The sequence below is a fragment of the Macrobrachium nipponense genome, chromosome 36, assembly GCF_015104395.2.
Source record: "Macrobrachium nipponense isolate FS-2020 chromosome 36, ASM1510439v2, whole genome shotgun sequence".
NCBI classification, from domain to species: domain Eukaryota; kingdom Metazoa; phylum Arthropoda; class Malacostraca; order Decapoda; family Palaemonidae; genus Macrobrachium; species Macrobrachium nipponense.
In genome coordinates, this window is record NC_087220.1 from 60,383,478 (window position 1) to 60,406,784 (window position 23,307).

Consider the following 23,307-nt stretch of genomic DNA (forward strand, 5'->3'; position numbering starts at 1 on the left):
AACCCGAAATTGATTCGAGCCCAGAGCGTTTCCAGATGACGCTCCCTCTTCTATTAAGAAGGCGAAGGTGGCGTCAGCGTCACCCGACGAGTACGCAGAAGTACCCTTTCCTACTTCTCCCCCGAGTGATGACGAAAGGCGTCATGCAGTTGACGTGGGAGAAGCTTCAAGGAGAATTATTATGGCAGTTCAAGAGCAACTGACCTCTCTAGTGAGTTTTAGCGCCTCGTAGGAAGGACGTTTCGCTTCCAATCAAGAAGTCTCGTCCTCTCTCCCCTGCTAAGCGAGAAGCGTCATGCAGACGTGAAGCTTCTAAACATATTACAGAAGCTTCGGGTTCGAGAGCGAGATCGGTTGCTTACGAAAGTTACGTAACGCCAGAGAGACGTGAGACGTCTTTTAGACATGAAGCGTCTTTGAAAAGCTGTTGGTAGACGTGAAGCTCCAACCAATATTTTGGCGCCAAGTAGGACGCCTTTTGAGAGCGGAGCGTCTTCCAGGCGCGAGGCATCATCCCGACGTCAGCAGCCAAGTAAGCGGGAGGCGTCAGCCAGGACGCTTGGCGGACGAGAAGCGTCATCCAAGCGGGAAGCGTCTTCTATTTATCGAGAGAAGCCTGAGCTTTTGGCGCCTTCCAAGGCTATTAAAGCGGGGAAGAGGAAAGAATATCATTCCCTTAGCCCCTCTCCTATTAGGAGTTTGTCTCCTCCAGAGGAGGAACGTACAGAAAGGGGAGCGGAGGACTCATTTAGATCCCGAGTTGGAAGGAAACTCGGATGAAAAATATCAAGGAAGAGAAGGACTGTCGAACTATAAAGTTTTTGACTGCCTTGCTTCTAGAGGAGTATGGAGACGAATTGACTCCTGCGCTCCTCCTTCTCCGCGCTCTCTGTTTTCGAGTGCTAAGACGAAGAAGTCTTCGTCTTTTCTCAAAATGAAGCCCACCATTTCAATGAAGAGGGCTCTACAATCCTTAGACTCGTGGATGAAGTCTAAGAAAGACTTAGTAAGAACGGTCTTCTGCATGCCTCCAGCGAGACTAGCTGGTAAAAGAGGCATTTGGTGGTATCAGACGGGAGAGAATATGGGTATTGCTCTCCCGTCTACGTCAGAAGCAGACTTTTCGACCTTAGTTGACGCTTCACGTCGACAAGGTCTCAACTCGGCACGGATTACGTGGGGCATTTCTGAACTGGACCATCTCCTCAAGGGACTCTTTCATGTATTGGAAGTTTTCAACTTCTTAGATTGGTCCCTTGGGGTGATGTCCAAGAAAGCCCATGATTCGAAGGAATCGAACCGGAAGCCATTTTGTGCATATTGTCTTGTATAGACAAAGCGGGTACAGGATGGCTCTTTTGAAATCTCCTCTTGTTTGGAGCAGGTCTTCTAAAGAAGAGGACGGTATATGGTGCCTTTTTAACCAAGGCAGTCTCCCACGCTCAGAGGGCAGCGCTGCTGTATCGCCTTTGTCTGACTTTTTGTTCCCTTCTCAGTTGGTGAAGGACATTGCTCATTCATTGACTGAGAGGCGACTCAGGATCTTCTGACGCAGTCAGCAAGGAAGAAGAAGCCTGCTTCTACATCTGACAAGAAAGGACCGAGTACATCGGTTCAGCCCTTTCGAGGTGGGTCCGACCTCCAGACCTCCCGCAAGAAGGAAGGCTCCGGAGAAGAGAGGTAGGTCTGCCTTTCGTCCCTTTAAAAAGGGAAAATGAAGCTTCTCTCCTCCAAGCACCAGTAGGTGCCAGGCTCCTGGGATTTGTGGAGGCCTGGACACTTATAAACGCGGACGCGTCATCGTTGGCTATAATAAGGAAGGGATATCGTATCCCTTTCCTGAACACTCCTCCCCTAACGTCAATACCAAGGGAACTAACAGCCAAGTACAAGGATCCTGTGCTGAGGGATACTCTTCGATCGATGGTGGAACAAATGTGGGACAAGAGAGCGATAGAACTAGTACTAGATCAAAACTCCCCGGGGTTTTTACAATCGCCTTTTTCTGGTTGCGAAAGCCTCGGGAGGCTGGAGACCAGTACTGGACATCAGCTCTCTGAACAAATTTGTTCGGAAGGAGAAGTTCTCCATGGAGACTTCTGCTTCAGTCCTGGCGTCTTTACGACAAGGAGATTGGATGGTGTCTCTAGATCTCCAGGACGCCTACTTTCACGTCCGATCCACCCTTCATCGAAGAAGTACCTCCGTTTCATGACGGGGGGAAGGATCTTTCAGTTCAGAGCCTTGTGTTTCGGCCTGTCCACAGTCTCCTCAGGTCTTCACAAGCCTGATGAAGAATGTGGCGAGGTTTCTTCACCTCAAAGGAGTAAATATCTCTCTGTATCTGGACGACTGGCTCATCAGGGCCAGATCAGAGAGACAGTGCTTGGAGGACCTGAAGTTAACTTTAGATCTGATCAAAGCGTTGGGATTGCTCGTGAACCTCGAGAAGTCGCAGCTGACCCCCAGACAGGACTTAGTCTATCTGGGGATTCGGATGGATTCTCCGTGGTTTTCGAGTATTTCCTTCGCTAGAGAGAATCGCAAAAGGTTTGCGGATAGTCTCTCTCTTCTTAAGGAAGGAAACATACGTCGGCGAGGGGAATGGTTGAGCCTTCTAGGGACCCTTTCCTCGCTCGAACAGTTCTTCCCACTAGGAAGACTTCATTTACGTCCGCTTCAATTCTTCCTCAAGAAGTCTTGGAGTTGGAAAACTGGACAACTTCGACGTCTTTCCCATTCCAGTGGAGATAAGATCGCACTGGAATGGTGGTTGCCCCTCTGAAGAGAACAAAGGGATCTCTCTAAGGACACAGAACCAGACCTAGTGTTGTACTCCGACACGTCGGAGAAAGGTTGGGGAGCAACATTAGGCTCGAAGGAGGTGTTCAGGCACCTGGGAACCAGCACAGGTGACTTGGCACATAAACTGCAAAGAGCTCTTCGCCGTGCATTCTGGCTTTGAAGAGTCTAGAACCTCTGGTGTCGAACAAAGTAGTGCAAGTAAACGTGGACAACACCACCGCACTTGCCTACATTCGAAAACAGGGAGGGACTCACTCCTCGTTCCTTTACGAACTGACGAGAGACCTTTTGCTTTGGACGTCTCACAGGAAACATCTCCCTTCTGACAAGGTTCGTGCAGGGAGTAAAGAATGTGAGGGCGGACAGACTCAGCAGGAGGAACCAGGTCCTTCATACAGAGTGGACCCTACCACGAGGAAGTGTGTCAAGATCTCTGGTCTCTGTGGGGGCAGACCTCATGTGGATCTCTTCGCCACATTCATTTCCAAAAGGCTGGCAGTCTTTTGCTCGGTCGCGGAAGATCCAAGAAGCTCTTATGGTAGACGCCTTCCTGCTAGATTGGTCTCGAGTAGACGTATATGCTTTTCCTCCATTCAAAATCCTGGGATTAGTAATGAAAAAGTTTGTGGCGTCAAAGGAGACGAGGATGACATTGATAGCCCCCTTTTTGGCCGGCCCAAGATTGGTTCACGGAGGTGGTAGAGTGGATCGTAGACTTTCCAAGATCCCTACCAAGAAGGACGGATCTTCTCAGACAACCACACTTCAAGAGGTACCATCAAAACCTCCCGCTCTCGCTCTGACTGCCTTCGACTATCGAAAGACTCGTCAGAGCGAGAGGGTTTTCTCGCGAAGTGGCAAGCGCGATCGCGAGAGCACGCAGAACCTCCACTACGAAATGTATATCAATCGAAGGGTTCGGGAGGTTTTTAGAAGTGGTTGTCTTTAGCGAAGGTGGGAGGTTTTTAAGAAGGTGGCGTAGGATCTAAGAAGTTGTCCTCCTCCACTACCTCTATAACGGAAATTGCTGATTTCCTTCTATTCCTGAGAGAGCAATCTCATCTAGCTGTATCCACAATAAAGGGATACAGAAGTATGCTCTCGGCTGTCTTCAGGAATAGAGGATTAGATCTGGCAGATAATAAAGATCTCCACGATCTCATAAGGTCATTTGAGACTTCAAAGTCGAAGGAACCGGTCCCTCCGAACTGGAACCTAGACGTGGTCCTCAAGTTTCTTTCATCTGAAAGATTCGAACCTCCTCATCTGGCTTCGTTTCGAGACATCACCAGAAAATGCCTATTCCTATTATCTTTAGCTACGGCAAAGAGAGTTAGTGAATTACATGCTCTGCAAGATAAAGTATGGTTTCAAGGGAGACTCAGCTATTTGCTCGTTTAAGACACTGTTTTTAGCTAAGAATGAGAATCCCTCGAATCCCTGGCCTAAGTCATTTGAAGTCAAAGGCATATCGAGTCTCGTAGGAAGAGAAGCAGAAAGATCTCTATGCCCTGTAAGAGCTCTAAAGTTTTACATTCAGAGAAAGCATCAGATGGGAGGCTCTAGACAAGGTCTTTGGTGCGCGGTAAAAGACCCCACAAGACTGATGTCCAAGAATGCTCTGGCATTCTTTGTGAGGAACGTCATTACAGCGCGCAGGTAAGGTCGTCTGACGAACAGTTACGACTGTTTGAGAGTTAAAGCTCATGAAGTGAGAGCAGTAGCGACGTCTCTCTCGTTTCATAAGAATATGTCGCTTAAAAAACATCATAGATACGACATTTTGGAGATGCAACTCAGTATTTGCATCTCATTACTTGAAAGACGTTCGTGTGACATATGAGAAGTGTTTTTCTCTAGGTCCTTTCGTATCGGCGGATACGATTCTGGGTACGGGAGCCGACACCAATCCTTAAAAGTATATACTTTCTTCTTTTTTGGATATGGTCTGGAGTCTCTTCGAACAATGTAGGACTTGGTTTAGCACGGGCGGCCGTCTATGTTGTTCAGTAAGAGAATCTGTCATATCTAATTAGATGAGTATAATTTTTTTTTTAGAAATTATGTATGTGTGCGTAGTGGTTTTGAGTTACGGTTGTTGTGACGAGTTCGGGGATAACTCGGAACAATCCTTAGTTCTAACATATGGTTAGGATCAGGTGGTCGGGATTGGTTGTGTGCTCCTTCATAAGGTGTATTGTCATATAAGTGGATCAGCACCCATTGACAAAGTCCTTTCAGGCTCTGCCGAGTAAGCGGATAAGACCCCATCGGCAGACCCACAAGAACTCTTGGCCATAGATCATATATCTCGCTAAAGTTTTCTTGAGGTGATGCAGACTACTGGGGCAAACACCCACGAAGTCTACCACCTATCAGGTAGGAACCAAGGTTTTATTATACTACTACAACATATGTTGTTTACCTGTCTATTCCATATAGTAGCTGTCTCTTACCCTCCACCGAAAGGTGCCAATCAGCTATGTATATATCTGACAGGTAAGTTGATTGTATGAAAATGATATTGTTATGTTACAATAAAGTTTCATACATACTTACCTGGCAGATATATACAATTAAAGGCCCACCCAGCCTCCCCGCAGGAGACAGGTGGAAGAGAGAAAATATGATAGAAAACGGGGATGGTTCCTAGTCCTGCCGCCCAGGGCAGGCCGGTAGATCACCTGACCTACCTGTAGCGAGTGGCGCGAAATTTGAATTTCTGTCGGGGACGACGGAGTCTTAGCTATGTATATATCTGCCAGGTAAGTATGTATGAAACTTTATTGTAACATAACAATATAATTTTCCCAGGCTCTGAGAGGCCATCGCCGTAAGGCGATGGCTGCTCCTTTTCTTCTCCAACTGCTAGTTCCGCTGGGAAGGCGAGCCAGTATCCAATTCCTCCCCCATTCCCTCTCTCCTTACGGCTACGAGGGAAAGGGGAGGGATCCTACAGAGATTTCTCTGTAAGATCCCACGTTAGGGGCTGCGCTACCGGGGGGACCTTCGGGTCCTACCTGACGTAAGCCCCGGTCGTTGAGGAGGGATCCTGCCCCTTTCTCGATTTCTACGGGAATCGAGAGGGACCACCAGCCGATATCGTTTGACGAATTCGTGGGGGGTTTCGCAGTGCTTAGAATTCTACGTTAATTTCTAGCGCACTGTCAGAGTGTTCGAGTTTTTTACGATCTCCAAACAATTAGGCGAGACCACGGTCCAAAGTGAGCGAGAATCCCCGATAATTGTTACACGATAATCGGGAACCTCGCTTATGCTCGAATTCCTGTAATTTCTAGCATTTGGAAGAAGACTGCTGCTGAAAGAAGAGTATCTCACAGTAGGCGATTAACCTGGAATAGAGAAGAACGGACGGGAACTTCCAGTTTGGCTTGAACTATCGTCTTCGGTATTCTGTTCACCATTGAAGCTTTCCTTTGGGAAAGACTTCTCCTTCACTCTCTTGACTAGAGATCGAAGGCGGTCGATCTCCAATCCTTATTCTCATTCCTCGAGAGGAAAAGAATTTAGGATGGAGGTCGTGGTACAGAACCTACAAATATACTACGTATATTACCCTCGCGACATGATTCTTTTAACAGTTGAATTGTCCGGGGGGTAGGCGCATACCGTAGTTAACTCTACGGTTTGTGACCGAGACGAATTGTATCTTAATTGAACTGCAACTCGGGGTTGCCTGCAACCTCCCAGCAGTTATCAGTTTCGATTTTAGATACTTGGTATTGTCATGACAACACCAAATCAGCTTTTGTATTTACCGAAATCCGTTTCTTTGTTTAAATATAATTGCTCGAGCGTATTATTTATGCTCGATGGTTCTAGCCGAACGCATTCCTTCGTGGAATAATGGATTACCTGGCAACTCAGGATGACGAGTCACCGAGAGCTACTGCGTATTGAACTGCCTGTTAGCGGCTCAGTATCAGCTAGGTCTCGGAGATGCACGGTCGGTTACGTCTCTCTCTCCCTGGTTTGATTGACTACCGAAACCGTATCTCTGCCAACAATCATGGACTTAGGTCTCTGATTAACGGGGATTCTCGCAATAATGAAGGACCATCTACTGCTGTGACGCTTGATTTCATCGCCTTCGACATTGCGAGAATTTTCAACAGAGATATCTCTTGGACTCTTTCATCTTTCTGTTTACCGCACGGTAACAGAAGTCTGTACTAGTCTTCCGCTGCATCGTACCGCGATAATGCGAATGATTTTTGCAGACATCTGAGTTTGTCTTCAAAATATCTCGTATTCGTAGGTGTGCAATTATTCATTGCTCGCCCCGAATTAAACAGATGTGTCAGAAGACATCGCCTACTCTCCGACCTGACAGCTCTACTTCCAAATGTTCCAGCCCATGAAGAAGCAGTTCTTCAGGCAGTATTTCCATGTCTCTTCATTACTGAAAAGCGCTCCGCTTTTATTGCAACTACGATCCTCACCGAACAGCAATGAATAGCTGGTTAGCGTTCTCAGTCTTTGTAGCACAGGCGGTTTCAGAAATCTTGAGAATCCTTCTCTCGGTTCAGCTGTGAAGACGTAGGTTGCTTTTTCTGTACACCTTCGTCTTCAACGACACATAGTGTTGTTTCTCCTTAGCTGAGAATCAACTATACTATGAGATATCTTGCCATCAGGGACCTCGGTCTCTAGAAGGCAATTGACTTTCGCCTGTTGGGCACATGCCTTAAGAGAATCATCACCTCGCCTTCTGGCATCGGTGACGAACAAATTATTTGTTTAGTCTCTTGGCATAACCCTTTTAAGGCGAAGGTCACGTGACTTGCTCGGGTGCTTGGACAACTTGCCTTCTACCGAACGCAGTCAGTCGGCAGCTGTCAGAGCGCCCAAGTCAGTTACGAACGTCGCTGTGGACTTAGTTCGGTTGTTCCATAACAGTCTTTTCTTCGTCCTAACGGCTTGTCACAGTACCCATACCATCGACACCCACCATTGAGTGTCGGTGTCCTATCCACTACCGAGAAGAACTTCACTGCATGGGGATAGGAGAATGTGAGACACTTCACTGCAGACGGATAGACCAGTATGGGTACAGGACATCACCGAAGTCGAGAAGAGGGATAGGTCATACGACCATTCCCTTCTTTTCCTCTGAGTATTTGCATGACTTTTCCTGCGAAGTCAAGCATCCAGGGGATGGGGATTCGTGACGCTCGATTTCGTACCGACTTCGTAGCGAAGACTCAGAACCCTTCGGTTCCTGACGATCGGTAGAGTCCTTCACAATCCCCTCCTTAATGGACTTCACCGCCTTCAATGCGAAGGAGATGCTGCTTTGTCCTGTGAAAGCGCGACCGCGCTTTCTGAAGAAATTCGACATCCCAGGCTGAGTGTTGAAGACTCTTCGTCAGCACCAAGATGACCTAGAAGTACACTCCCTCGAGTTACACAAGAACTTCTCCGTGGCGCAGGTACTGAAGGCAGGGGTCTGGTACAACCAGACCACTGGCACCTCCTTCTACCTTTTGGATGTTGCCCACCAGGTCCTTGGATCGTTTTCCTTGGGACCCGTGGTGGCTGCTCAACACGTTGTGTAGCTAACCCAGACCCTAGCAGGCTGAACAGCATCGAGTCCTGGTGTGACTGTAAGAATAGATAAGTGAATGAGAAAGTGACTGGCTTCTCTTCCTATCTTTTTCTACCCCTCTACCGGTGGTGGGTTAGAGGGATACGGGATTCCCAACCTTCCTTGCTGGATAATAGGACGAGATGCCGGTGAGCTACTCGACAGAGCCCCATCCTATCCCTTTCACTAGGGATGGGAGCGGAATATCCACCACTTCCTCCTACAAGGGGGGGGAAGGGGGGGAAGTGGATGCCAACAAGAGACAAACCATAACTTTATGTTGCCTCTTGCAAATAGGAACTTGTTCTTGTTTGCTGGTACGAAGAGATACGCTTGCCTCTCTCTTAGTACTTGGTCCAGAGGTCTGACCATTGATCCTGCGGTGCACACCCCGATCAATCGGACAGAGGCTTGGATCCCTCCCTCGCTCTTACGACCAGGGAGGCATTCCAAGGTTGGGCGAACACCAGTCTGTTCACAAAAGACTCAGATTCCTCCCACCAAGAAGTGAGTCTTCCTATTGTAAAAGGGACCGAAGGTTTGTATGCCAGTGTCGGAACAAATGACAATTTGTCCAAAATTGCATTTTTCCTAACTATACAAACCTAGGGTCCTTTTACACATAGTCCCACCTCATGCCACCCCTCACTCTGCAGTTTTTGCTTGGGCCAAAAGCAAAAGTGATTTGTTTACCTCCCAGTCGCGCGCGCGCGTGCGCCTGTCGGACAAGCAGTTAACTACCGAACCCCTTGTTCGAAAGCTTACGACCTATCCAGCTGCCGCTAGTACCTTCCTATTGTAAAAGGACCTCAGGTTTGTATAGTTAGGAAAAATGCAATTTTGGACAAATTGTCATTTTTTTTCATTTCTGATGATTGCATACTAAACTTCATGCAATGACAAAAAAAGGAGCCAAAAATGAACTGTAAATCTTGAAAACTAAGCGTGCTGTGATTTTTTGGAAAACAAAAATTTTCCGCTTCGGCGCTCACTCCCAGACCCCGCCGGCATACGGGAGACGATTTTTATTATACCCCTTTGGTGTTAAACGGTTAAAGGACCTCAGGTTTGTAAAGTTAGGAAAAATACAATTTTCAACAAATTGTTATATTTACTTCCAAAAATTGTGATTTTATTAGGATTGTGACCTTTACTTCTCATTCTCTTTCAGACAATGTCGATGTAGCGGAAGTAAAGACCTTCTTAGAGATTAACTACAGTCCAGTTTTTTACGTTTTCTATGAGGCCTTTATTACCTTTGAGGTAAATCTTCGTCAAAAAGGTAAAGTTGATTTTTCTTACACAGTGATAATGTAATAATAACAGAAAGTAATTTTAAGAATGACAGATCATTCCCCCCCTTTTTTTTTCCCTGTACCTGTACATTTTGTGGTCCAATAATGTTTAAAAAGAACTTGAATTGAAATATGTCTAGTCATAAAATCTACCGTATAAGGATTATGAAAGAAATGCAGAGTTCTTAAACTGTATTGCTGGCACATATTTTTAAAAATTGGTAAAATATGGTATTATACTCTTTAAGATTTGAAATTTAATATTTAAAATGCTCATGCTTTTTAGGCCATAATTGGTATAAAAAGCTGGGGTCATTTGAATGAATTTTTTTTTATTTTAAAAAGTGACATTTAGCCTGCCGGGAGGCATCGTAGAATGTGTTGATGTTTTTTTTAGGATATTGCCCTTGATTTTCCATGTCATCCATTTCTTATGGCTATTGCATTTGATCATAAATTCAGTATTTGAAGTATGAGAGTTCACTACTGTTAACACTCGACAACTCTCCCCAGGTACCTTTGCAGTTCAGAGGAGTCACAGGGAGGATTTAGAATCGTCCTTATATGTACTTGATCGATTGTTATGCCTCCTGCCCGAGCTCTTCGAGAAAAGATGGCAGTGCAACGCCCTTACTCACATATTCAAAAAGATCCTCCACCCAGGGAATACTGTGCGGTTACGAAGAGAGGCAATGCGGTAAGGCAGGGTCAAGATTGTCGGGAAGTTTTGGCTTTTGTGAATGTGTGGGGTGGTTCAGTAACTGTGAATGTGAAATTGCGAGGTTGTTCATATACTAATTGTGAATAAATGTTTTCAGGCTTTTCATCATCTGGTACATGATTGTTGGAGAATCCAAGACCCCGGAGATGGACCGCATGTTTGCGTCCCTCATTCCCGGATTCCCGGTGCCTCCTCCAGCAGCCATGCCACCAGATTTGGGTTATGGCGGTATCACATGCGTGGAGCCCTCGCCAGTGATACCCCCCTCAAATACGGAGAAAACTCCAGAGGACCTTTCCTCTTATCTCCTCAGGTCTATGATGGATTTTATGGTTACACAGGTATGTCTTTGGTTTGAAAATTTACTTGTTCCGACACGTTATACAAACCATCGGTCCTTTACGTAAGAAATTACTATTCAGCGCCAGCTGGACCGGTCGTAAGATTTACTAACAAGGTAGTTCGGCAGTAACTGCTTTTCCGATGGTCGGGAGACCCGCCCAACTGGAGGTAAATATCAACTTTGCTTTTTACACATGCAACTTACCCGGCAGATATATACTTAGCTAATGTCTCTGACGTCCGACAGAATTCAAAACTCGCGGCACACGCTACAGGTAGGTCAGGTGATCACCCCCTACCGCCGCTGGGTGGCGGTAATAGGAATCATTCCCGTTTCTGACAGATTTTTTCTGTCGCCGGTGCTAACAACAACTTTGTTGGTAGCTCCTGCATAGAATTTCTTGCTTGCTTCTCCGAGGATTATTTGGGAAGTATTTGATCTTTGGTTGTTGGCATATGCTGTTTTTTGGATTTAGTTGGATAATATGTCTGATTTAACACCTGGAACTCTGTTTAGAGTATGTATAAATGAAGGATGCAAGGTGAGGTTACCTAAGGCTACTTTGGACCCTCACACTGTTTGTGTAAAATGTAGGGGAAGGGATTGTTCAGTTAAGGATACATGTGATGCATGCGAGAGTTTAACTGAAGTGCAATGGAAGACCTAACTGCATACGTGAAAAAATTAGAGAAGGATAGGATTAGGAAAGCTTCGGCTAGAAGTTCAAGTAGATCCTGTTCTGCGGAACAGGATAGTATTTCTAACCCTGCAGTAGCTTCGCCATCTTCCTTTTTGGTTTCAGCTCCTTCCCCCGCAGCGAACTCGTAGATGCGTCTGCCGAGAGAGCCGCTGTGGAAGCGTCAATTTGCAATTTGCAACAGCAATTGCGAGATATAGACCAAGGTAAGAGTGAAGTGTGTAGTGACGAGTGCAGTGTCCCCAGTGCAGTGGAGGGACCGGCTCCGCATCGCTCCTAGGCCTAGACCTCTTTCAGACTCCCATGCCTAAGGGAGGAGGAATGTCGAAAGCCGCAAGGGGGATGTAGAGTATCCCCAACGGTCAAGCGTCCCTTCAGCAGATCCTGTAGGCTCGTCCCAGGCTGCTTTGGAGAGCTATAGGAAAAGCCTCCTAAGGAAGTGTTTTTCCGATTCTGATTCGTCCTCTCCTAAGCGTGGATGGAGCTCATCTTCCAAGAGAGCCTGGAAACCGTCAGGAGAAGGCGCTCTTGACTCCAGCCCGGAGCCTTTTCCGGAGTATTCTCCTTCACCTAAGAAGGTTATGAAGTCTCCTGAATCTTCACCAGAAGGGATTCGGTCCTCTACTAAGAAATTCCTGTTGGACCTTCAAGCGAATCTATCATCTTTAGTAGGGACTCTCTTTCGACTAGAGTAGGCGCAAGGAGCCTTCTCGCAGGAAGGACGCCTCTCTTCCAGTTAAGAGCTCTGTTAGGAGACCTTCTCCTAGTAGGAAGGAGGAGTATAGTAGGCGATCTTCTCCAGTAAGAACCTCTTCTCCTCCGAGAGTAGACGACTCCTTTTATGCTTCGTCTAGACAGGGAAGATTGTATTCCCCACGCAGAAGCTCGGATGCTAAGAAGAGTCATAGCGCAAAGCGCCAAGACGTAGGCTCTAGATCCTCTCCTGGTAGGAGTAAGGAGAAAGTCTTCACGCGAGAAGGTAGTGATCGTTTAGTATCTGTCGAACGATCTCCTAGGAGTAGGATCTCCTCTTCAAGTGGAAGGAAGGAATGAGAGAGGGTACGCTCTGCCCATAGGGATAGAAGTGAGAAGGGCTCTCCTTCGAAAGATTTTGATGACTTTTCTAGATGGCGCCAACGTTCGATAGGACGCCTGGATAATAGAAGCCCTTTACGTTACTCGAGACCGGTAGCTCGTGATAGGCTTTCCTCAAGGGAGTCAAGCGCCTCTCCTAAAAGGTTCCAAGACTTTGGAAAGAACCTAAACATGGGTTCGCGCCCTACTCCTGGAAGAGTATCTAGAGTGGACGCTTACCAATCTCCTAGCAGGCGTCAAGAGCCTGAAAGGAGCCTAATCTTGGATTCGCGCCCTACTCCTGTAAGACGAGCAAGAGTAGGCGCAAGCGCCTCTCCTCAAAGGCAGCAAGAGCCTAAGAAGAGCCTTGCCAGGGATTCGCGTCCTACTCCTGGAAGAGGCTCAGGAGTAGGCTCTTACGCCTCTCCTCGTAGGCTTCAAGAGCCTGAAAGGAGCCTCTTTTCAGACTCGCGCCCTACTCTGGGAGTCACGAAGAAGAGTAGGCTCAAGCGCCTCTCCTCACAGGCGCCAAGAGCCTGAAAGGATCCTGACTCTGGATTCGCGCCCTACTCATAGTAGGCGCTCGAGAGTGGAAACAAGTGTTTCACCGGATAGGCGCCAAGAGCCTGGGAAGGTAGGCTCTAGATCCTCTCCGATCAGGTATCAAGAACCTGTGGAGCGGCAGGAAGCGGAGGATTCATCTTTCCCGAGGAAGCATATCCCGGGTATTGAACTGGCGGCTTCTTCTGGCGAACTCTTGAAGGATAAGAGTCGCATACCTGCCAGGACTTCTTCTCCTAAGAAGTCTCCTTCTCCGAACGTAACCTTGGAGGAAGTCTCGGAGGAGGAAGAAACGAAAGAAGTAGGAATCTCTGATTATAAGAGACTTTCGTCACTGCTACTACAGGAGTTTGGGGACTCGCTGTGTTCGGCTGATCCTCCTTCTCCAGGATCTCTGCTGTCAAGTACTAAGTTGGCAAAATCCCCCTCTTTTGTCAAGATGTGGCCAACTCTCTCTATGAGAAAGGCCATTAAGAATCTAGAGAACTGGCTCCTGGTTAAGAAGGAGGCAGGTAAGACGGTGTTTTTGTGCCCGCCGTCTAGATTAACAGGTAAGCCGGGTGTCTGGTACGACACGAAGGAACCCATGGGGTTAGGCCTTCCGGCTTCTGCAAACGCGGATTTTTCTGCATTGGTGGACTCATCTAGAAGACGCTCTCTACTGTCAGCTAAAGCGTCTTGGGGAATGTGCGAGATGGACCATTTACTCAAGATGGACCATTTACTCAAGGGTCTTTTTTGCACATTAGAAGTCTTCAACTTCATGGATTGGGCTTTAGGAGCTTTAGCAAAAAGAGCGCAGGATCCGGAGTTTGTGACGATGGAGGTGTTATCCAGTGTCCTTTCGTGCCTGGACAAGGCAGTCATGGATGGATCCACAGAAGTGGCCTCTCTCTTTGGAGCAGGAGTGCTCAAAAAGGGATCCGTATACAGTTCGTTTCTCTCCAAGTCTGTTTCTCCCTTACAGAGAGCCTCTTTGCTTTTTTCCCCACTCTCGGAATACCTGTTTCCTCAGGAGACAGTGAAGGACATTTCTAGATCACTTTCGGAGAAGGCTACGCAAGATCTTCTTGCCCAGTCCGCCAAGAGGCTTAAACCTGCTGTGCCGATGGCTAAGAGAGAGGGAGCTTCGAATAAAGTGTCCTTCCAACAGCCCTTTCGAGGAAGAACAACCTCGAGACCCGCACTTAAGAGTAGAAGACTGTTTAAGAGAGGACGATCTTCTCGAAGACCATTCTCAAAGCCGCAGTGAGACAGGAGTCCTCCAGACTCCAGTAGGAGCCAGACTTTTGAGGTTCGCCAAGGTCTGGGCTTAGAGAGGGGCGGACAACTGGTCCCTCTCTATCCTCGAGAGAGGATATCTGATCCCATTCAGGGAAAAACCTCCCTTAACCACCACTCCAAGGGAGTTAGCGGCAAGATACAGAGATCCTTTAAAGAACCAAGCACTAATACATCTGGTGCAACAGATGTTAGAAAAGAAGGCTATAGAAAAGGTATTAGACCTTCAATCTCCAGGCTTTTACAATCGCCTCTTCCTGGTACCAAAAGCCTCGGGGGAGTGGAGACCAGTGCTGGACGTAAGCGCCCTGAATCACTTTGTGATCAAAACAAAGTTCACAATGGAGACGACTTCTTCAGTTCTCTCAGCTCTAAGACAAGGGGATTGGATGGTGTCATTGGATCTGCAAGATGCCTACTTTCATGTACCCATTCATCCCTCGTCCAGAAAGTACCTAAGATTTATGGTACAGGGCCAAGTATTTCGGTTTCGCGCCCTTTGTTTCGGTCTTTCCACAGCTCCCCAAGTTTTCACGGGATTGATGAAAAACGTAGCCCATTGGCTACATTTGAAAGGAATAAGGATATCTCTGTATCTCGACGATTGGCTGATTCGCTCTCAATCCAAGAATCAGTGTCTGGAGGACCTAAGATCGATGTTGGATCTGACTCAGTCCCTGGGACTGTTAGTGAACCTCGGGAAATCCCAGATGGATCCCCAGCAAAGCATTGTCTATCTGGGGATTCTGATGGATTCTCGGGGTTTTCAAGTGTTTCCGTCCATAGAAAGACAGGAACGGTGTATTCTAAAAGTGAAGACCTTCCTAGAGAAAGAACAATGTTCCGTGAGGGAATGGATGAGTCTTCTGGGGACCCTCTCCTCGTTGGAACAGTTCGTTTCTCTAGGGAGGCTTCACATAAGACCACTTCAATTCTTCTTGAAGGAGAATTGGGACCAGAGGAATCAGGATCTGTGGGACACTTTTCCTCTTTCCAGAGAAATAAAGGAAAACCTCAGCTGGTGGTTAGAACCAGGCAGACTAAACGAGGGACTATCGCTGCAGTTACCAAACCCCTCCCTAGTGTTGTTTACAGATGCTTCGGAAATGGGATGGGGGGCGACGTTGGGCCCGAGAGAAGTGTCAGGCACCTGGAGTGGGGAACAGTGGGGAACAGATGTCCTGGCACATCAACGAGAAAGAGTTAGTGGCAGTACATCTAGCTCTCAGGCAGTGGGAATCCCAAGTTGCGAACTCAGTGTTGCAGGTAAATTCAGACAACACGACAGCTCTAGCCTACATAAGAAAACGGGGGGGACTCACTCCCTCTCACTGTACAAGAAGGCGAAGGAGCTTCTTCTATGGTCAAAGGAGCAGAACATCACGCTTTTAACGAGGTTTATCCAAGGCGAGAAAAACGTAAGAGCAGACTTGTTGAGCAGGAAAGATCAGGTCATTTCCACGGAGTGGACCCTGCACTCAGAGGTCTGCAATCAGATTTGGAGCCTATGGGGAAGGTCAAACATAGACCTGTTTGCAACACATTGGAATGCCAGGCTGGAGAACTACTGCTCTCCGATTTCGGATCCAAGGGCAGTAGCAATAGACGGTCTCCTCCTAAATTGGGAAGGAATAGACGGCTACGCTTTTCCTCCTTTCAAGATCATAGGAGACGTCATAAGGAAGTTTGTTTTGACAAAAGGAGCGAAATTAACCCTAATCGCCCCATTTTGGCCAGCTCAAGAGTGGTTCACAGAGGTACTGGAATGGATGATAGATTTTCCAAGGTACCTTCCGTTACGGAACGATCTTCTCAGACAGCCCCACTTCGACAGATACCACAAAAACCTCCCCGCGCTTGGTCTGACCTTCAGACTGTTGAAGGACTCGTCAGAGCGAAGGGGTTTTCATGCGCGGCTGCAAAGGCAATTGCAAGAGCCAGGAGACCTTCAACTATACGCGTGTACCAGTCGAAGTGGAAGTATTCCGAAACGAAGGTGGGCCAGGAATCAGAATGTATCCTCTTCCAGTACCTCTGTGACGGAAATAGCAGATTTCCTGTTGTATTTGAGACGGAAATGTAACCTTGCAGTCTCGACCATAAAAGGTTATAAAAGTATGCTTTCCATGGTGTTTAGACATACAGGAATAAACAACACGGAGGACAAGAACCTACACGATTTGATTAAATCATTCGAGACTTCGAAGTCCAAGACAGCTAGACCACCCAGCTGGAACCTGGATGTGGTGTTAAGATTTCTTATGTCAGATAAATTTGAACCTCCCAATAACTCATCGTTTAGGGATTTGACTAGGAAATCTATTTTCCTCTTTGCATTAGCATCAGCTAAAAGAATAAGTGAACTCCAGGCTTTAGAAGGCACAGTGGGCTTCAGGAAGGATTCGGCAGTGTTTATTTAACCCCCTATTTTGTTCATGAAACTTACCTGTCAGATATATATATAGCTGTATTCTCTGAAGTCCGACAGAATTTCTAAAAACTTACGACACACGTAGTGGGAGTAGGGTGGTTAGTACCCATTCCCGCCGCTGGGAGGCGGGTATCAGGAACCATTCCCATTTTCTATCAGATTTCTTCTGTCGCCGGTGTTGTAAACATCTGTTTACAGCACCTCCGCCTCAGGATTTTGGAAAACTTTCTTTGCTTGAGTATCCTCTTGACTTTTTGGTTATTTGTTATTGGATCGATAGCTTGGCATACGTGACTTTGGATTGTTTTTGATTTTGGCTTGGTTTTTTCCTTAAATATGTCAGGTTCTAGTTCGGCTAGTGCCAGAGTGTGTATGAAAGACGAATGCAAGATGAGGTTACCAAAAGCTTTGGTTGATCCTCACACAGTGTGTAAAGGTTGTAGGGGGCAAGTGTGTAGGTATGATTTTCGCTGCACGGAGTGTGAAAGTTTGAATGATGCTCAATGGAAGACTTATGAATCCTATGTAAATAAATTAGAGCGTGATAGGATCAGGAGGTCTTCCTCCAGGAGTAAATCGGGTAGTAGACAGGGTAATAATGTAACCCCTTCTAACCCTTCTTTAGATTTTGTGACTCCTAACCCCGTAGTGTTGCCTTCGGGCCCTCAAGTGGTGTCTGCGGAGGGTAATGCCCTTTCGCTTATTTTAGATTCTTTGAAAACTCTGGAATCTAAGGTTCTAGCCCTTGAAAACAGGGAAAGTGCTAAGTGTAGTGATAGTGCCCCCAGTGAAGTGGAGGGGGCGTCAGATCGGCCCTATAGCGCCTCTAGGCTGGGACCTCTGCCGGACTCCCAGGACTCAGGGAGAGGGCATGTTGAAGGCCGAAGGAGGGTTACGGGGATCCCCCACCGATCTGACGTCCCTTCAGCAGTACCTGTTGACGCTTCCCAGGCTGCTAAGGAGCGTGCTCGAGCACGTGTCCTAAAGGATTGTTTCTCGTCTTCCGACGCGTCCTCCCCGCGCAAGGGGTGGGAATCTCGTTCGGATTCGCGACCGTTGAAGAGGACGTTTCAAGATCAGGACGCTTCACGTCATGCTTTGTCGGATTGGCATTCTTCTCCGGAAAGCGTGTCCTTTCCGCCCCAGAAGAAGGCTAGGTCGTCTTCCGATGATGACGTCTTTGAGCGCCCCAGTCGCTCTAGAGCTAAGGCTGTTCCTGGGAGAAGGAAGAAGGCGTCCCCTCGCCCCTCACCCTCTCGCAGGCATGGCTCTTCTCCTCGTATAGATCCTTCGCAGACGGAGGTAATCCTTGCTATGCAGCGACAACTGGATGGTTTACTTAAGCAGAAGGAAACGGTTTCTGGCTGTAAGAAGGACGATAGACTTCCGATCAAGAGATCAAGACAGTCTTCTCCGCCTGCTCGTCTTTCGTCCCCGTTTCATGGTATTTCGTCGTCTAGACTTCGTTCTCCCCAGCGTTTGTCTAGAGGTGGAAGTAAACGTCAGGAGAGAGAGAGAGGTTTCTTCATTCTGCCCTCTCTTCTCGACGTGAGGACGCTCGGCGTTCCGACATCGACGTTTCTGATGAAGATGCTTTAGTTTCTGACGGACGGAATTTGGTACGCACCGCTCCGCTTCGTCATGCTTGTGTTGACGTTCATCGGGACGCTCGTCAAGTGTCAATTCCTGTCTCTTCGCGGGACGATCGTAGAGACGCTTCGAGGGACGCTAGGAGGGACGCTCCGCTCATCGCTTCTTTGGACGCTTCGTTGGACGCTCACTTGGACGCTGATTTGGACGCTTCATTGGACGCTCGGAGGGACGCTAGGTTTGACGCTCCGATGGACGCTAATAGACATCGTCGTAAGAGCGTCTTGGACGCGAGTACGGAAGTTCGCTCTCGATCGGACGTTATTCCCGAGTCTTTAGATGACGCTACACGTCTTCCTTCTACTTCGCGTTCTACTCAAGTTGTGATTGCTGTTCCTGTATCGGCTAACGATTCTGTTAAGGATACGTTACCCTCTTCTTCTCGTCATCGGTCTGATAGGAGACTTGGAGTGAAAGGTCTTCTACCTCTTTCTTCGGAGTTTAACTCGGGTAAGGAAGAAGGGGAATTGAGCTGTTCTTCGGAGGAGGTTGATGAAGAACAACCCTCGACGTCGTCTTCTTCAGACTATCAAGTTTTGGCTCGGCTGCTCCGTGATTCTTTTGGAGATACCTTCCTTCCTGCTGCTCCGCCTTCTCCTCCATCGCAGTTTTCGTCGTCGAAAGCTAAGAAGACACCAGGGTTTGTTAAGATGAAAACGTCTTTGTCTACCAAGAGGGCTTTCCGGAAAGTTAACACTTGGATGGAGACTAGGAAAGCTAAAGGAAGCACCACTTTCGCCCTGCCTCCGTCTAGGCTTAGCGGTAAGGCAGGGATGTGGTATGAAACCGGTGAGGAGTTAGGTTTGAAGGTTCCGACGTCAGCACAGGGAGATTTCGCCAGCGTTGTAGATGCTTCAAGAAGAGCTCTGTTAGCCTCAGCGAAGGTGTCGTGGACTACGTCAGAGATGGATCATCTGTTGAAGGGTCTGTTTAGATCCTTAGAAGTATTTAACTTCTTAGACTGGTGTCTCGGAGTACTAGACAACCAGTCGCGTAAGCCAGATTCGATCAGCTTGGGGGAGCTGTCCAGTGTTTTGTCATGCATGGACAAGGCCGTCAGGGATGGCTCAGAGGAATTGGCATCTCATTTTTCAGCAGGCGTGTTGAAGAAGAGATCGCTGTAGTATTGTAATTTTGCGGCTAAGTCTGTCTCTCCCGCACAGAAGACAGAACTTTTGTATGCGCCATTCTCGAGTCATCTCTTCCCCCAGGCTTTGGTGAAGGATCTGGCAGTAAGTCTGCAGGAGAAAGCTACTCAAGACCTTTTGACGCAGTCGTCGAGACGTCCTGCTGTCCCTTCCACGTCTTCAGGAGTTCAGTCTTTTAAGAAGCAGAAGCCCTTTCGTGGAGGATCTTCAGCTAGATCTGTATCCCGAGGAAGAGGTCTTCCTAGAGGTAGAGCCCCGGCTAAGTCCAGGGGCAAGAAGTGAGAATGCGTGCCTTCAGTCACCGGTAGGAGCCAGGCTTCAGTTGTTTGGAGGAGCCTGGAGAGAAAGAGAGGCAGACACCTGGTCTCTCAACATCATAGAGAAGGGGTACAAGATTCTGTTCGTAAAGCCTCCCCCTCTGACTTCCACTCCCAGGGACTTGTCCCCGTCGTATCCTCAAGAAAAGCCAAGGATTCTTTTCGATCTGCTCGAGCAGATGCTCGAGAAACGAGCAGTGGAACAGGTCTTAGACCTGGCTACGCCAGGATTTTACAACAGATTGTTTCTTGTTCCGAAACACTCGGGAGGGTGGCGGCCAGTCTTGGACGTAAGTCGTCTGAACCTCTATATAGAAAAGCAAAAGTTCAAGATGGAGACACCTCAGTCAGTTCTGGGGGCCTTAAGACCGGGGGATTGGATGGTATCACTCGATCTTCAGGACGCATACTTTCACGTCCCGATACACCCCCAGTCTATGAAGTACCTTCGGTTCGTCCTGAAAGGAAAGGTGTTTCAGTTCAGGGCTCTTTGTTTCGGTCTGAGTACGGCCCCATTCGTGTTCACCATCTTAATGAAGAATGTGGCGAGGTGGCTCCATCTTTCCAACATCAGGATCTCGCTCTACCTGGACGACTGGCTCATACGAGCTTCTTCGCAGACCCGGTGCCTGAAGGACCTGAAGACGACTCTGTCTTTAGCTGCGTCCCTGGGACTTCTGGTGAACTTTGAAAAGTCACATCTGACCCCAACACAGTCCATCGTGTATCTGGGGATTCAGATGGATTCAGTGGCTTTTCGGGCTTTTCCGTCCCAGGAACGTCAGCAACAAGGCATAGAGAAAGTGTCAGCCTTTCTAGGGAAAGATTCATGCTCGGTGAGGGAATGGATGAGTCTGCTGGGGACCATTTCCTCGCTGGAGAAGTTTGTTTCCCTGGGGAGGCTACATCTCTGACCTCTTCGGTTCTTCCTGTCGGACACTTGGACAGAGAAGGACAACTTCGATATGATCCTAACCATCTCAGAAGAGGTGAAGAGCCATCTAAGATGGTGGCTCGATCCGTTAAAGCTCTCAGTGGGCATATCCCTCAAGCTTCGGAACCCCGACCTAGTGTTGTTCTCCGACGCGTCATCCACGGGGTGGGGAGCAACACTAGGGGGGGAGGAAGTGTCAGGCACCTGGAGAGGGGAACAGGTAGCCTGGCACATCAACTTCAAGGAGCTGGCAGCGGTTCAATTAGCGCTCCAGTTCTTTCAGGACAAAGTCTCCCGTCGAGTGGTTCAAGTCAACTCGGACAATACCACAGCCCTGGCATACTTGAAGAAACAAGGAGGAACTCACTCTCGCTCCCTGTTCGCTTTAGCGAAGGAAATTCTGATTTGGGCGAAGGCAAGAGAGATCACGATCTTGACAAGGTTCATTGCCGGAGTCGAGAACGTCCGGGCGGATCTCCTCAGTCGACAAGGTCAGTTGCTGCAGACAGAGTGTACCCTCAATCAGGACGTATGCCAGGAGCTGTGGAGTCTTTGGGGACGCCCCTTGGTGGACGTTTTTTGCAACCGCATGGACGACGAGACTTCCTCTTTACTGCTCCCCAGTTCTCGATCCGGGGGCAGTAGCAGTAGACGCCCTGTTATGGGATTGGACGGGCCTAGACCTCTACGCATTTCCCCCTTCAAGATTCTGGGGGAAGTGATGAGAAAGTTCACAGCTTCGGAGGGGACGAGGTTGACGTTAATCGCCCCCTTTTGGCCTGCAGCGATCTGGTTCACAGAGGTGATGTCCTACCTGGTGGATTTTCCGAGATCTCTTCCGTTAAGGAGAGATCTACTCAAACAGCCCCACTTCGAGAGGTACCACAAAAACCTCTCCGCTCTGAGTCGACTGCGTTCAGGACTATCCAGAAGTTGGCCAGAGCGAGAGGTTTTTCGAAACCTGTGGCTAAAGCTATCGCCACCGCGAGAAGACCTTTGTCAATCGCGGTTTACCAGTCGAAGTGGGCAGCTTTTAGGAGCTGGTGTAGGAAGAAAGGAGTTTCCTCTACCACGACCTCTGTGAGCCAGATCGCCGACTTCCTTCTTATCTCGGACGAGATTTAAAGCTCGCAGTGTCAACCATTAAAGGCTACAGAAGTGTCTTGTCTGTAGTTTTTCGACATAGAGGTCTTGACCTTGCTAATAATAAAGACCTTCATGATCTACTGAAATCTTTTGAGACCACCAAGGTACCGATGGCTAAGTGCCTTCGTGGAATCTGGACGTGGTTCTCAAGTTTTTAACATCAAGCCGCTTCGAACCTATTACTCTGCCTCTTTGCGAGATTTGACGAAGAAGACTGTATTCCTAACTGCTCTGGCGACGGCGAAGAGTTAGCGAGATACAGGCGATTAGTAAACACGTCGGCTTCAAAGGGCATAATGCAATCTGCTCTTTGAGTATGTCATTCCTGGCTAAGAATGAGAACCCTTCCATCCCTTGGCCTAGGACGTTCGAAATAAAAGGTATGGCAGAAATCATTGGTCAAGAGCCAGAAAGAGTCCTGTGTCCTGTTAGGGCTCTTAAAGAATATCTTCGTAGGACAAAGGAGTGTAGAGGTTCTGCGGAGAACTTATGGTGTTCGGTTGAGAGGCCTAATATGCCCATGTCTAAGAATGCACTGGCATTCTTTTTGAGGAACACCATTAAGGAGGCGCACGCTTATTGTCAAGATAGTGACTTTAAGCTTTTAAAAGTTAACGCTCATGAAGTAAGGGCTATTTCGACTTCTATAGCCTTTCAGAAAAATATGGCTCTCAAAGATATTTTAAGTGCCACTTTTTGGAGAAGTAACTCGGTGTTCGCCTCGCACTATTTACGGGAGGTCAGAACGACATATGAGAACTGTTACTCTCTTGGACCATACGTCGCCGCAGACACTATCTTGGGGGCAGGAGGTAGCACTCATCCTTTCCCATAGAAAAGGGTAGGTGAGTTTTTAATGTTCGTAATGTTTATGGTTGTAGGGTCGGCCGCCGATGCGGTCTTCCCTTCTTTTAGCCTTTGGTATATGGGAGTATTTGATTAGGCTAACTTAGGTGGTGGTTTTGCCTCGTTGTCCTCTTGAGTATGGTCATGGTCTAGTCACATTGTGGTCTCGTCCCCGTTGGCAGATCATCTAGAGCGCACCAACTAAACAGGTCTCTACCTTGTTGGTAACTCTAGTGAAGCAGATGCAGGCTTGGGTGACAGTAATCACGAAGTCAGCTATGCTAACAGGTAAGGAACCAAGATGTCAATCATCTACATATATATGTTTCCTAAATCCTTTTCTGTCTCTCCCACCGCCAAAGGTGGGATTCAGCTATATATATATCTGACAGGTAAGTTTCATGAACAAAATGATATTGTTAAGATACAATAAAGTTTGTTCATACTTAC

At 47.8% G+C, this 23,307-nt stretch overlaps 1 protein-coding gene across 12 annotated transcripts in view; it reads left to right on the top strand.

Annotated features, from left to right (window-relative positions):
* LOC135203741 (ral GTPase-activating protein subunit alpha-1-like) overlaps positions 1–23,307 on the top strand; it is a 217,753-nt gene that overhangs the window by 15,152 nt on the left and 179,294 nt on the right. For all 12 annotated transcript variants that reach the window (XR_010312009.1, XR_010312010.1, XM_064233673.1 and 9 more), the window contains exons 2-4: positions 9,585–9,695; positions 10,222–10,405; positions 10,527–10,770. Coding sequence is in view for 10 of the 12 variants with exons in the window: in XM_064233673.1 (XP_064089743.1) it covers positions 9,585–9,695; positions 10,222–10,405; positions 10,527–10,770 (539 nt within the window). In the remaining 2 variants the exon portion in view is untranslated. The remainder of the gene's footprint in view (positions 1–9,584; positions 9,696–10,221; positions 10,406–10,526; positions 10,771–23,307) is intronic.